The following is a 12,085-nucleotide window of genomic DNA, read 5'->3' as shown; positions in this document are numbered from 1 at the left end:
TGGCATCCATCTGGCTGTTTGCACCTCATGTAACAATTCTATAGATTGACGAGAATGCAAAGAGACAAGTCCACCTGTCATCAGGTACAGAATTCAGTGCCATCAGGTCTCTTGTACTGGGCAGGATTTTAGGTAAGTAAAGGCATGACCTTCCCCTAATCGTGACGCATAAAGATCAGAAGAGTCATATTCCAAACATGCACATAGGCCACACACAAATTCATCATGCCAAAAGAAATCTCCTGTTTTATTTTAAGTACGAAATGAGTGATAATCAAGGCAGAAACCGTACCTTCTCAGGGGTTATGTAACCATGTGCAGGGACTTCCTGCTGAGCAAGCATGGTCCTTTGATAGTAATATCACTGTGGTCTCTGCGTAATGAAACATGATTTTGTTCTCACACTTCAAAAATATCAAACGGTAAAAGTAGAAGTAACAGACTGTGTATCAATCAGCTGCCAGATACACAGGCTGTCCTCTAATGATCAAACCAGGACTAGGCCTAAGAGAGAAGGGAGGGAAGAGCAATAGCTTTTCTTCAAGGTTTGTGAATCTGCTTTAGGTTCTGGCTTGGATCCTGTTTGCCGTGTGGAAGGTGGCAGTAGCTTGCCACTCTTGCTGGAACCCAGTGTTAAATGTCATATGATTATTACTTATATCCACCAAGCACTTCTGAGAGTAGCGCTCAAGTAGAAACATACTCTTGCCATTTAACATCCAAATGTATGTACATTTTTTATACTTGCCAACAAGGACTAAGTGGAATAAGGGGCACTATGTTTTGAACGGGTTTTCTTTTTAGTTATAAGTAAATTATAAAGAGGCGTGATATTTCACATGATTTGGTGGGGGACCCTTATAGTCTGGTGTTCATCTCTTGTTTGATATTTGACACTAACCTGGAATATTTCGCCTCGGATAGTAAATGTAATCTTTTATTTTTTGACTCTTCAGCTATTTGTACCTCGACTAATCATTCCTTACATTCCCTGAACATAATCTCAGGATCCTGAGAATGTTTGATTAAACCCATGGGTGAATGATCAAAATACTGGTTCTTGAGAAGGTTAATAGATAAATTTATAAATATTTCTAGGTTTTCTAGGACTATGATGAGCATCAAAATTGTGTGCTCTCATTCTCCAAGCAAACAGGGGAAATATGAATTGCAATGTTCTCTCAGTATGCTAGAGTGGACATGTGCAAAATATTTCTTAGATATTTGGAAGCTTAACTGAAAAATTCCAAGTGAGTTTCATCATGTAAATTATGTAAATTCAACTATAGTAATAAAAAAAATCAAATAAATATAACAAATCCTGATCTCAAGAGTTCTCAGTCTAGCAGGGTCTGAAATGAGGCATTACATAAAAATGTAAAATACAAGATAGAAAATTTTAACAGTCATGCATAATGTTAATACAATCATATTTTTGAAGAAATAAAATCTTCAAATTTAATGCCACAGTTACTCATGAAAATACCTTTTGTGAGTGGAAATATGTTAAATATATTATAAAACAATTGGGAAACTTATTCTATTAGGAGGATTGTATTAATCAAACAGTAGAATAGTAACATTCATTATATAAATATTTGTTTCCCTTTTTGTAAATGAGGAAGGAGATTAGTAGGGAATTAAAGATGTTAATGTTTTTATTTAAGAATAGCATATTATTAAAATGCATGTCACTCATACTGAAAAATAAGATTAAAGTCCAGATTCAGCAATGAACTTTATAGTCTGAATCAACTCATTCTCCTAAAAGTATGGGTAAGAACTTGTATGGCATATATCTAAGGTTAGGATCTTGACCCAGGACCAAGGGCTAATGCTCTATTCAAGTCATTTGTAATTCAAAGGAGAGTAATAATTTATGGTCAAATTTGGTGTGGTATATGAATTTACAATTAAACATGTAGTATATTATTATATTTTAATATAGTATATTAATTTATAGTAAAATAGATGCTAAAATGGAGCTGTTAATTTTCCAGAGAATTGTTCAATCTTGGAGTTTCCTTTTTTTTTTAATTTTTTATTGTTATGTTAATCACCATACATTACATCATTAGTTTTTGATGTAGTGTTCCGTGATTCATTGTTTGTGCATAGCACCCAGTGCTCCATGCAGAACGTGCCCTCTTTAATACCCATCACCAGGCTAACCCATCCTCCCACTCCCCTCCCCTCTAGAACCCTCAGTTTTTTTTTCAGAGTCAAAATCTTGGAGTTTCTTATTAGGTTAGGCTGGGTCCTCCAAAAAGCAGTCGCCAAGACAAAATTAACCATGTGAGGATTTTATTCAGGGAACACTTATAAAAAAGAAAGTGGGGCGGGAACTGGCCAAGAGTGGCAGAGCCATCAGATGGCCATGCAACTCTGCTTCCAAATGAAGGGGAAAGAGAGAGAAAGGAAAAGTTAGAAGTATCTTGGAAGTCTGTGCAATCTCAGAAGGGTTGAGCAGGCTTTGGGGAGCCCTTGAGTCAGGCAGCCATCAGAAGAATCTCCTGTTTCCCAAGAATGAGCCCACCTTAGGAATTCCCTGCTGTCTTCAGCCACCGCTGGGAGCCACCCACAGGAAGCATGGCCTTGGCCCAAGGATAAAGATAGGTTTCAGAGCCTGGCGGCTGGGGCTGTTGGTCAATTACTGTCCTCTAGTTGGAGGTCTGCGAGGCACATTGTCATGGCCCCGCGCTTATCAAATCTGTTTTTCCTATTTGGAAGCCCTTTGGGCTTAGATTCATTTAGCACATACTTTGTGATCACCTGTTGTGTACACAGAGAATGCTGTCCAGCAAGATGGACGTTGCATCTGCCCTCACAGAGCTTATGTTAGTGGGCATACACATCATCGTCCTACACAGTGTTCCTATGTATCCAATTGAGTATAATGTGCCCTATGTCGCATTAGATAAAATAGTTCCAAATTACCCTCCAAATAAAAATGAGTAAAATATTTGTATCATTTTATGATTTCCGAATATTTCTTTTAAGGGAGCAGAATATGAACATTCATCAGTCATTTTTTTGGAGTTGTAATTTGTCTGCCTTTTCAACCAAACGCTGAAGGTTATGACCATTCACTGCCATTTTAGTTGGAAACCCAGAAAGAAGGACATATTTTCCCTCTTTCAGCTTTCTCCATTACTCATTTCTTAAATTTAGTAAGAACTATGGAGATGATTTTAGATTATTGTCACTGTGAACAAACATTACTAGCTGATACTCAAAAGGAAGGTGCACTTTTGTAATAATATCAAACTCTATTATGACAACATGGAAACCATCTCTAACTCCCTATTACATTTAATTTAAGTACTCAATAACTTTGACAATAATAATCATTAGTAGTTGGGAGCTGTGGTTTTAGCCAAGCAGCTTAGTTCAGATCCTCCTACGATCAAGAGTACATTAAATCTGCTCTTCATATTCATATCTCACTGTAAGATTAAGCTCTGAATTCTGTATCTAGATACTTTTATATGTTATAATAGATTTTTGATTTTAGTAAAAACTGGGTGATTATTTTCACTTACTCTGAGTAGTAGCTTTTGCATATTAGAGGTCTTGATCAATAGTGATTATTCCTGGGGCGCCTGGGTGACTCAGTCGGTAAAGCGTCTGCTTTCGGCTCAGGTCATGATCCCAGGGTCCTGGGATAGAGCCCCGCATCCAAATGAATAGATAAAATCTTTTTAAAGAACAGTGATTATTCCTCTCTTCTGAGGACACAGAGCCAGGAGGTAGCTCAGATCACTGCAGTGGAGATTAGGCCAGATGTAAATAATGTCTGTAGTCAGCAAGGAAAGGACAACCGGTCTCCACTGAAGGGCTTGGGGAATAATTTCCAGTGTGTCAGGAATCCTTTATGTAAAACTCACTTCAGTGCCTAGAGGTGAGGAGAAATCAGATGACCTAAGTCCTGATTGTGTAAATATATTGTGAAATGACACTTAAGAGAATGGTTATTTTAAAAGCAAATTTTAAAAGAGAAGTATAGCTTAGAACAAGAGCAGTAAGAAATCTACTGAATTTTTTTTCTTCATCAAGTGGATTTTTGAATATTTTAACAATTAAAATGTCATAGACTATCTCTGATGCGTAGAGTGGCTTCATCCTTGTGGAGGCTCTAATTGTTTCCAGAGAATTAGCGACATGAACTGGCCATACCTAGAAGCTTAAAGACACCTCTCTCCTCATGATACAAGAGCATAGATCAAAGTGTCACGTCCCAAACCCAAAGAACACTCCAGTTGCTGAAACGTGTTATCTGATTTTAATTATAGAGCACATGGTATGGTAGACATTGGGATTTTGTCAGAGGCTCATAAGATCATGAGGTTGTGCTCCAGGTGGGAAGGACGAGTGCGCCTTTGACAACGATATCACCCTCATCGCTTTCATTTGGCAGTCAAACGTAATAAAACAGAGCTCTGTTTACACTTCAAAAAAAATACCGAATGATAAAAGCAAAAGTCACGCATCCCAAATTATATATTTATCAGCTGCCAAATCTAGACACCTTTGTACCATGATAAAACTAGAATAATTTCTAAAATAAAAAAAGAGAAGGCAATTGTTTATTTCTTTAATTACTGACATGCTTTAAAATGTACCTGCACTAGGAATAAGTAAAAAATAAAGCCATTATCAGGGGCTTACTCTATTGTGTGAGTGACTTTATTAAAGAGCAGGAATTGACGGAAGAGGAGAGAGAGTGAGGTTGGCAGGAGAGTGCATACAGGCGCTTTCGGCACAAAGCAAAGAGATGCTGGCAGGCCAGCCTAGTGATGAGCCGCGGGACTGGTCCGTGAGAGTAAGAGCAGTTAAATGTGAATTCTGCTAGTGTTGTCTTTTAAGTATAATAGAGGGTTAGAGCTGGTTTCCATGTCATCTTAGTACAATTTGATATTATTACCTAAAAATTACCCTCCTTGCTTGATAACTGCTACTAATGCTTGTTAATGGTGATTGGAGTTAAAAATTTGTTCCTATGGTCCGTTTCCTTTGTAAAAATGAGTACTTGAAGACAGAGAGGAAGCAGTTTTTTTTCCAGTCTTCCTTCTGAAAAGGCAGGCAGTCTGATGTCATTTCTCTGTCAAGTGTGTTGTTCCCATGTATGAAGTACTGATGCCGAAGTGAATGATTTCTCAGCAGCTCCTCTAAGAGAACTATTAACTTGAACATTATGTAAGAAGAGATCTCTCTAAGGTGTAATTGATCAAAGGAACTATGCAGGTATGAAGTTGCTTTGCTAACTCATTAAGGTTTTGTTGGGTCACAATGCCACACATGAAAAAAGAAACCCAGTGAAGACCATTACAAAATCTTGAGATTGCATCAAACCTTTCACAGAAAAATGTGCTCACCTCTTGAATGATATAATTTAACCCATTGTAGAATGACTGAAAAGTCACTGTTCAAAGGCTGAGTGAAGTTTAAAGTTACTATCTATTACTTGTTTATGTCGGATCTGTTATGGTGCAGGGACTCTGACAAGCAGCAATCCGCTGGTGCCTCGCGGTGTGGGAAGAACCACGCTGCATCAGACGGACTTGGCTCACATTCCTCCGTAATTAATAGGCTGCATTACGTTCATTTTTGCATCCAAAACTCATTGTAAAATGAAGTTCTGAGTTCTGTTTATGGATTGTTTTTATGTTAGAAGAGTTTCCTAAAAGCCTGAAGATGTTTTTCGCTCAGTCTGTGCTGAGCAGTAGCTTTGGTATATTTAGAGGCAATGACCCATAGAGATCATTGATCTCTTCTGAGGCTGCAGAGCCAGGAAGTAGCTCAGATTTCTGCAGTGGAGATTTAGGCCAGATGTAAATAAAGTGTGTGGTCAGAGGAAAGAGGGTATCTACCCATCTCTTAGAAGAGCTGTAGGAACAAACGTCAATCTCAGTGCTAGTTTATGTAAAACCTGCTTCAAAGCCAAGGGGGTACGTAAGATAGTTTGATTAGATTATTTAAGGGACCCTGTGATTTTGTAAATGTCTTGTGACACTTAAGACAGGTTAATTGAAAGCAAAAGAAAAGTACAGGTCGCCCGGAAATATCTAACTATAAATAGCTTCTGTATTAATCAGATTTTCAAGGTTATATCTCAGAGCCATAGGTTTGGTTGGCAAATAAATACCTTTTATGAAAAACTGCTTCCTTATCCACGTAGTATTTGCTGACTGCTTTGCCATTTTACTTTTCCACTAACTCTTGTTTATTGAATCCTGGTCGTAATTGCATATAATGACAAAGATGCTCTGCTGGGTGTTAGCCCTGCTCCCCCTCTGATTTATTGCCCCATGTTCTGGCAAGCCTTCTTATCCTTATCTTTATGGGTTAAAGATACTAAGATTCTTTTTAAACAAGGTCCCTCTTCCTAGGTATGGTCAACCTATTTGGTTTTGTTTTCTGAGTTTTTCTGTTTGTTTGTTAATGAGAGCTACAAGAAATTCCATGAAGCCCTCCTTTTGATTGTTCTTCCATTTACTTCATGCCTTTTCCAGAAACAGTCCTCTTTCCAGGTATAGAAAGGCACTTTGTACGAATTTTAATTCCTTGGTACTCTATTTTTCTGGCGGGCCTTTTGTTAAAAGGTTTCTTCTTTAACAAAGCAGAAGTCATTCCCTTTGTTGGAAAATACAGTTGGGGCTAATTTTTTAATAGGCAAGATTATCCAAAAATCTTGAGTCAGTTAAGGATGTTTATAACCAGAAACATCCAAAACATGATTGAGTCCTCTCAGGATTTGTGTCAAGCAGGAGACGTTGGTCTTCAGTTCCTCCACCCTACCTGTTCTAATCTTTAGATGGTGTTGGCATTTCAGGAGTTAGATAATAGGAAAGATAGCTATTTTTGCTCATTGGCTATTAGCACAGTTGTCAATGTCCAGCAAGATATCTAATGCTATGTATTTCTAAGGCCAGCTTTGCTTATGAACAACATAGTATAGCTGTTCATTTTGTTTGGACTCCGTTCTGGGGAGGTGGCTGCAAAACCCTGTGCTGTGCTTTCCCTCCTAATTCTAATTCCCACCCATTGACTCTCCTGAAAATAGGAGTTGTTGGTCCAGCCCAGCAGGCAGAGGGGAGCCTGGAGGTTGCCAGTGAAAAAAGTATTGGGGCCTCCTTGCCCTCTGGTTAGAAGAGACTCAGGGGCCAGCCTAGGAAAGTCTTGGGGGGCAGACCCTAAATTGCATAGATCCTTCCCCTCCACTTGGAAATACCTAGCTTGCCTAGATCTCTGGAGCCCATGGGGAGAGGTCGGCATTGAAAACGTCACTGTGCCCATTTCCCCTTTTTGCCAAAGAAGGGAGCAACCTGAAACTCGAGGAGTTCCTGAATTTTGCTGCGGATGACCTGAAGTTTGAGTCCTCTCTGTCTGGAGGTTACGTGAGTGCTTGGCCTACACCCTCACTGGTGTGGGGCAGCTACATTGTCTGCCACCTAAGGAAATCAGTGACTGAAAAGCACCCAGCACATGAGAAAAACGACTCCATTCTTAAGAAGATTCAATGACCAAAAAAAAGAAGATTTAACAATAAAAAGGGGGAAGAAACGAAGCCACCAGAATCATTCCCTATCACAGTAAGCCTCTTCAGGGAAACAGATACCATCCTGTGGAAACTTAGTAAGAGAACTTGCTTTTAGGAAAGCAACCAAAAGACCTTGAGGAACTAAAAAGTATGATTGTTCCAGACCAAAAATGTCAGTAGTAGGAAAGAGTGATCTTTGTTGAAACTTGAATTCATCACGTAGAAGATCAAGTGAATGAAGCACTTGACTCACACAAAATTAAGTCCTAAAATATAAAAATCAGGTGGGAAAAGTAAAATAGCTTAAAGAATATGCAGAGGAGACCCCATGTGAATAATCAGCAGACCAAGAGGATAAAAAAGTTAGAGGTGAAAGGGACCCCTGGTGGCTCAGTCGGTTAAGTGCCCAACTCTTGGTTTCAGCTCAGGTCGTGATCTCGGGGTTGTGAGATTGAGCCCTGCATCAGGCTCTGCGCTCAGTGGGGAGCCTGCCTGAGGATTCTCCCCCCCACCTCAGCCCCTCCCGCTCGTTCTCTCTCTCTCTCATTCTCTGTAAAATAAATCTTTACAAAAATATGAAGGTGAAGCAATAGTTGTGTGCACAATGTATGAAATTTTCCAGGCTAAAGAAAAAACTTGTGTCTCCAGATGAAAAGGGCCCACCATGTTCTATGCAAAATTCCTGAATCACAGGGAATCTCACAAAATTTGAGAAAGAAGTAATAGAGTGAGAAGATGCTGGAATAATATCTACAGACTACTAAGGGAACAGGACTATGAAGAGTCAACCTTAAAATAGACACACAAAACTCACCTAATCCATCAAGATAAATTTCTGTTCCAGACACACCCCATCACACTTTCTAAGTCATTTCTTCAGAACATTACCACTCTTCAAAATTTTCACTAGTTCCTGTCTCTATGTCTGTTTTCTGTCTCTGCTACTAGAATGTGAGATGCCTGATGTGCAGGGAATTTATTTCCTGTATCAGTAGCTCTTAAAACAAATATTAATTGATTAACTGCCCACTTTAAGTTTTAGAATTTAAAGTCTTTTATACAGTAATTTGTAATATGTAAAATGTTTTGGACTTGAAGGTGTAGTTTTTAAAATTCATCTCGGGGCACCTGGGTGGCTCAGTGAGTTAAGCATCCAACTCTTAGTTTCGGCTCAGGTCCTGATCTCATGGGTCGTGAGATCAAGCCCCGCATTGTTGGGCTTCATGCTCAGTGGGAATCTGCTTGGATGTTCTCTCCCTCTGCCCCTTACCCTGCTAGCTCTTTCTCTCTCTCAAATAAACAAATCTTTTAAAAAATAATAAAATAAAATTCATCTCCTATCAGATTTGTACCAGAGAAGTGAATCTTATCTATTTACATTTTTTTTTTTTTTGGTTCAAAAGATAAGATTTTTTAAAAAGTCTATAGAAATTATCATCAAGATTTTAACATTTTAAAATAAATGTGAAAAGCACTGTCCTGGTTATGCTGCTATTAATGTATATCTTCTTTTCCTTTCTTATTAAAGTAAAAAAACTCCAAAGCAAGAATGCTGTCTTTCTAAACATAAATATGTTTGAATGTATATCCATTCAAGTGAGCGAATGCTGTGTGTTGGGACTAAGTTTGTTCTTGCTTTCTATACATGGACGGAATGGCTTCTATGTAACAGCATAATGCTGGAGGTTGAGGGTCACCTGTGGGTCCAGGAAGCTGTCTTTGTGCAGTGAGGCAGGGTGGCCTGGTGGTCGGAACATGGCCTTCTGAGGCAGAATGCCTGAGCCTGAGTACCGTATCTCTATCCCCCACAGCAGGAGAGTAATGTAATTGCTCTGATTTTCAGATTGGAGGATGACGTTCATGATACTCAATATTTAATCAGCATTTTCATCATTAGGTATAAAGTGTGAATGGTAATGGAACAAAACGGCGTTCTTCAGAATTCTTCATATAACAAGACCGGCTCAATCAGAGCTGAGTTGTCCAGAGTCACTTCAAGACTAGCTGCTCTCAAGCCAAAAAAATAATAACAAAATAAATAAGAGGCACTGCAGAAGATACGAACAGGGAAAGAAAACAACATGTCAATCAGAGAGCAGTTCATAAATAGCGGAGTCTTGTGGTGTGGAGCCCAACAGCCCGAGTCCCGCACAGAATGCGCACAGCTCCTCAGCCTCAGGCAGTCACTGCAGTTCTGACCCCACGTGTCCCGCCTGTACCACGGGCATCAGACCCTCCCGGCTCCTGGGAGCTGCAAACACGAGCATGCAAATCCCTGAGAACAGTGCCGAGCGCATTATAAGTACCCAATAAATACTTAATACCTATTATCCTATTTTTTTTTTTTTTTCAAAAAGAGACAAAAGTGCAAACCGTGTCTGTGTCCCTGTATATGTAGTGCAGGAGAGAGGAGTCCTGCTATTTTCTGGTCACGTTGGGTGGATTGGATGCATTGTAGTCTGATAACATTTGAACTTTAAAACTCTACAGGTAATTCCCCTTATTTCAATTTGAGCCTCACCAAGCATAAAATGTAAATATATTCTTCACCGTAAAACCATAAATTAATATTCTGGCATTCAAGCCAATCTCTGTGCCACAATAGTTGCAGATAAACTAAACTCCCATTGATGTGGGGGAGGGTTTTTCTATCTAGAGGGGACGGGGGTGCTCACGTGTCTGTCTGAGTGACAGGTGGCAGAGAACGAGGGAGAAAAGGCTGTGAGGTATGAACGTTTTCACTGCTGTGCATGAGTCATTAGGGTGACTCTTTGGGGTGTAGCCTCCACCACATCTCAACAACATCCCCCTGCATGTTTGGATGGGGTTGCAGAGTACCAGAAAGCTGTTGGCCCGACCATCGGCCGGTTGGGCAATAGATAAGGGAACTCCAGAAGCTCAATTTTCCCTCTAGCTTCTGTGCTTTTCATGACTTACGTCTCACAAGCTGAGCTGAATCCATTTCCAAATCGGGAAGCGCTTGAATCTCTTACTCCAAGCCCTATCACAAATCATGTTAATCATCTGTGTTTCAGTTTACCATCTCACGAACCCTCATCAGTTCCAAACCTGGCCCGTTCTTAGGGAGGCTTCAATCACTTCCAGAGTTCACCCCATGATATTAAATTAGCCATCCTTAAAAACCTGCCTTCATTAACCTGGAGAGGCTCACCAGTAGTCACGGAGAGACTTGCTGGATCCGACTCTTTGAATAAAGACCGACAAAGGGGAATTTAGTCTACTGTATATATATTTGCTGTTGTATTACCAGACTGGGGACGTCCCGTCCGTAGCCTTCCCTGTTTGCTCTCGCACGATCGTTAACATTTCGGTGTTTCTTTGGGTTCACAGAACACAGTGATACAGACCAGGAGACGGCGCTGGCGGGCGCGCAGGGCTTCCTGGGCTGTCTCTCTGCCGTGCAGCTCAGCCACGTGGCCCCTCTGAAGGCCGCACTGCAGCCCAGCCACCTGGCCCCCATCACCGTCTCGGGACACGTGACAGAGTCCAGCTGTGTGGCCCAGGGTGGTACTGATGCCACATCAAGAGAAAGGACACACTCGTTTGCAGGTGGTGTGTGGCCCCTCCTTTACGCGGTAACGAACACATTGGTCCCCTGGGTATTGAGTCCTCCGATGCCGCTGAGGCAGCGGGTCCTCGAGGTGGCTTCTCAAAATTGGCTTAGTTGGTTGACGTCCAATTCTCTTTCCCAGTTCTCCTCTAGATTCTCAGTGCCTTATTCATGTGGGCCCCTGCAGTTGACATGCTGAGCTTCAAAAAAGTTGTCGACAGGGATCCCACATTGACCTCCATAATTCTGCTCTGGTTTAAAATGTTTTAAGACTTTTTTTTTTTTTTTCAAAATTTCTTCTGTTTGATTGGCTATATCACTCCCTTCCCCCCCTTTTTTATTCTTTCCCTGCAGATCATTCGGGAACAAGAGATGACCGAGAACCCCTCGCTAATGCAATCAGAAGTGACTCTGCAGTGATTGGAGGTAACAGAAAGCATGGATGGGCTCTTCTTTGGTACTTGTCATTACTAGAAGTGGCAGATACTGAGCATCAGAGAAACATGAAGAATTCACACACATCCCCAGGGTTAGGCACTGAGGCCTGAGGTCAACAGGAGTGGTTTATTATTTATACTGGATTGCCTTCTAGAGTCTTCTTGAGTTCCTGAATTCCTTGAAGATTTTCAGTATAAATAATGGATAATTTCACCAAGGCACCACACTCAAGCAATAGTTGCTAAACTGTGTAAAAATGAGTTATCATTTAGCTTGAAAGTGGCCTTCTACAATCCCTAGGGAAATCTGAATATACTTGAGGAAGCAGTACGATTTTTGTTGGCTTCTTGGACTTTGTTGTACTGCTTCTGCAAGAGTTTATGTAAAAAGCAGGAAAAACTTATATTTTATGTTGTGGTCATGCTCAATAAAATGGATATTTCCATGGTTTAGGTGCTCACATCAATGAATATTACATTTTTAGTTGCATTTTTGTCAAATATTAGGCTAATGGAATAAAAGTGATTCATAGTCAT

The 12,085-nt window shown here is 40.3% G+C and overlaps 1 protein-coding gene across 3 annotated transcripts in view; it reads left to right on the top strand.

Moving 5' to 3' along the window:
• The window catches only part of CNTNAP4 (contactin associated protein family member 4), a 370,539-nt gene that overhangs the window by 240,328 nt on the left and 118,126 nt on the right, over nt 1-12,085 (top strand). For 2 of the 3 annotated variants that reach the window (XM_032389870.1, XM_032389867.1), the window contains exons 21-23: nt 45-132; nt 10,892-11,113; nt 11,466-11,537. In XM_032389870.1, the coding sequence (XP_032245761.1) occupies nt 45-132; nt 10,892-11,113; nt 11,466-11,537 (382 nt within the window). The remainder of the gene's footprint in view (nt 1-44; nt 133-10,891; nt 11,114-11,465; nt 11,538-12,085) is intronic. The other variant, XM_032389868.1, reaches the window with a different exon arrangement.

This window comes from Phoca vitulina, unplaced genomic scaffold, assembly GCF_004348235.1.
Source record: "Phoca vitulina isolate PV1807 unplaced genomic scaffold, GSC_HSeal_1.0 scaffold56, whole genome shotgun sequence".
NCBI lineage: Eukaryota > Metazoa > Chordata > Mammalia > Carnivora > Phocidae > Phoca > Phoca vitulina.
Note: the sequence above shows the minus strand (reverse complement) of the source record. Positions and strands in the feature narration are given on the sequence as shown.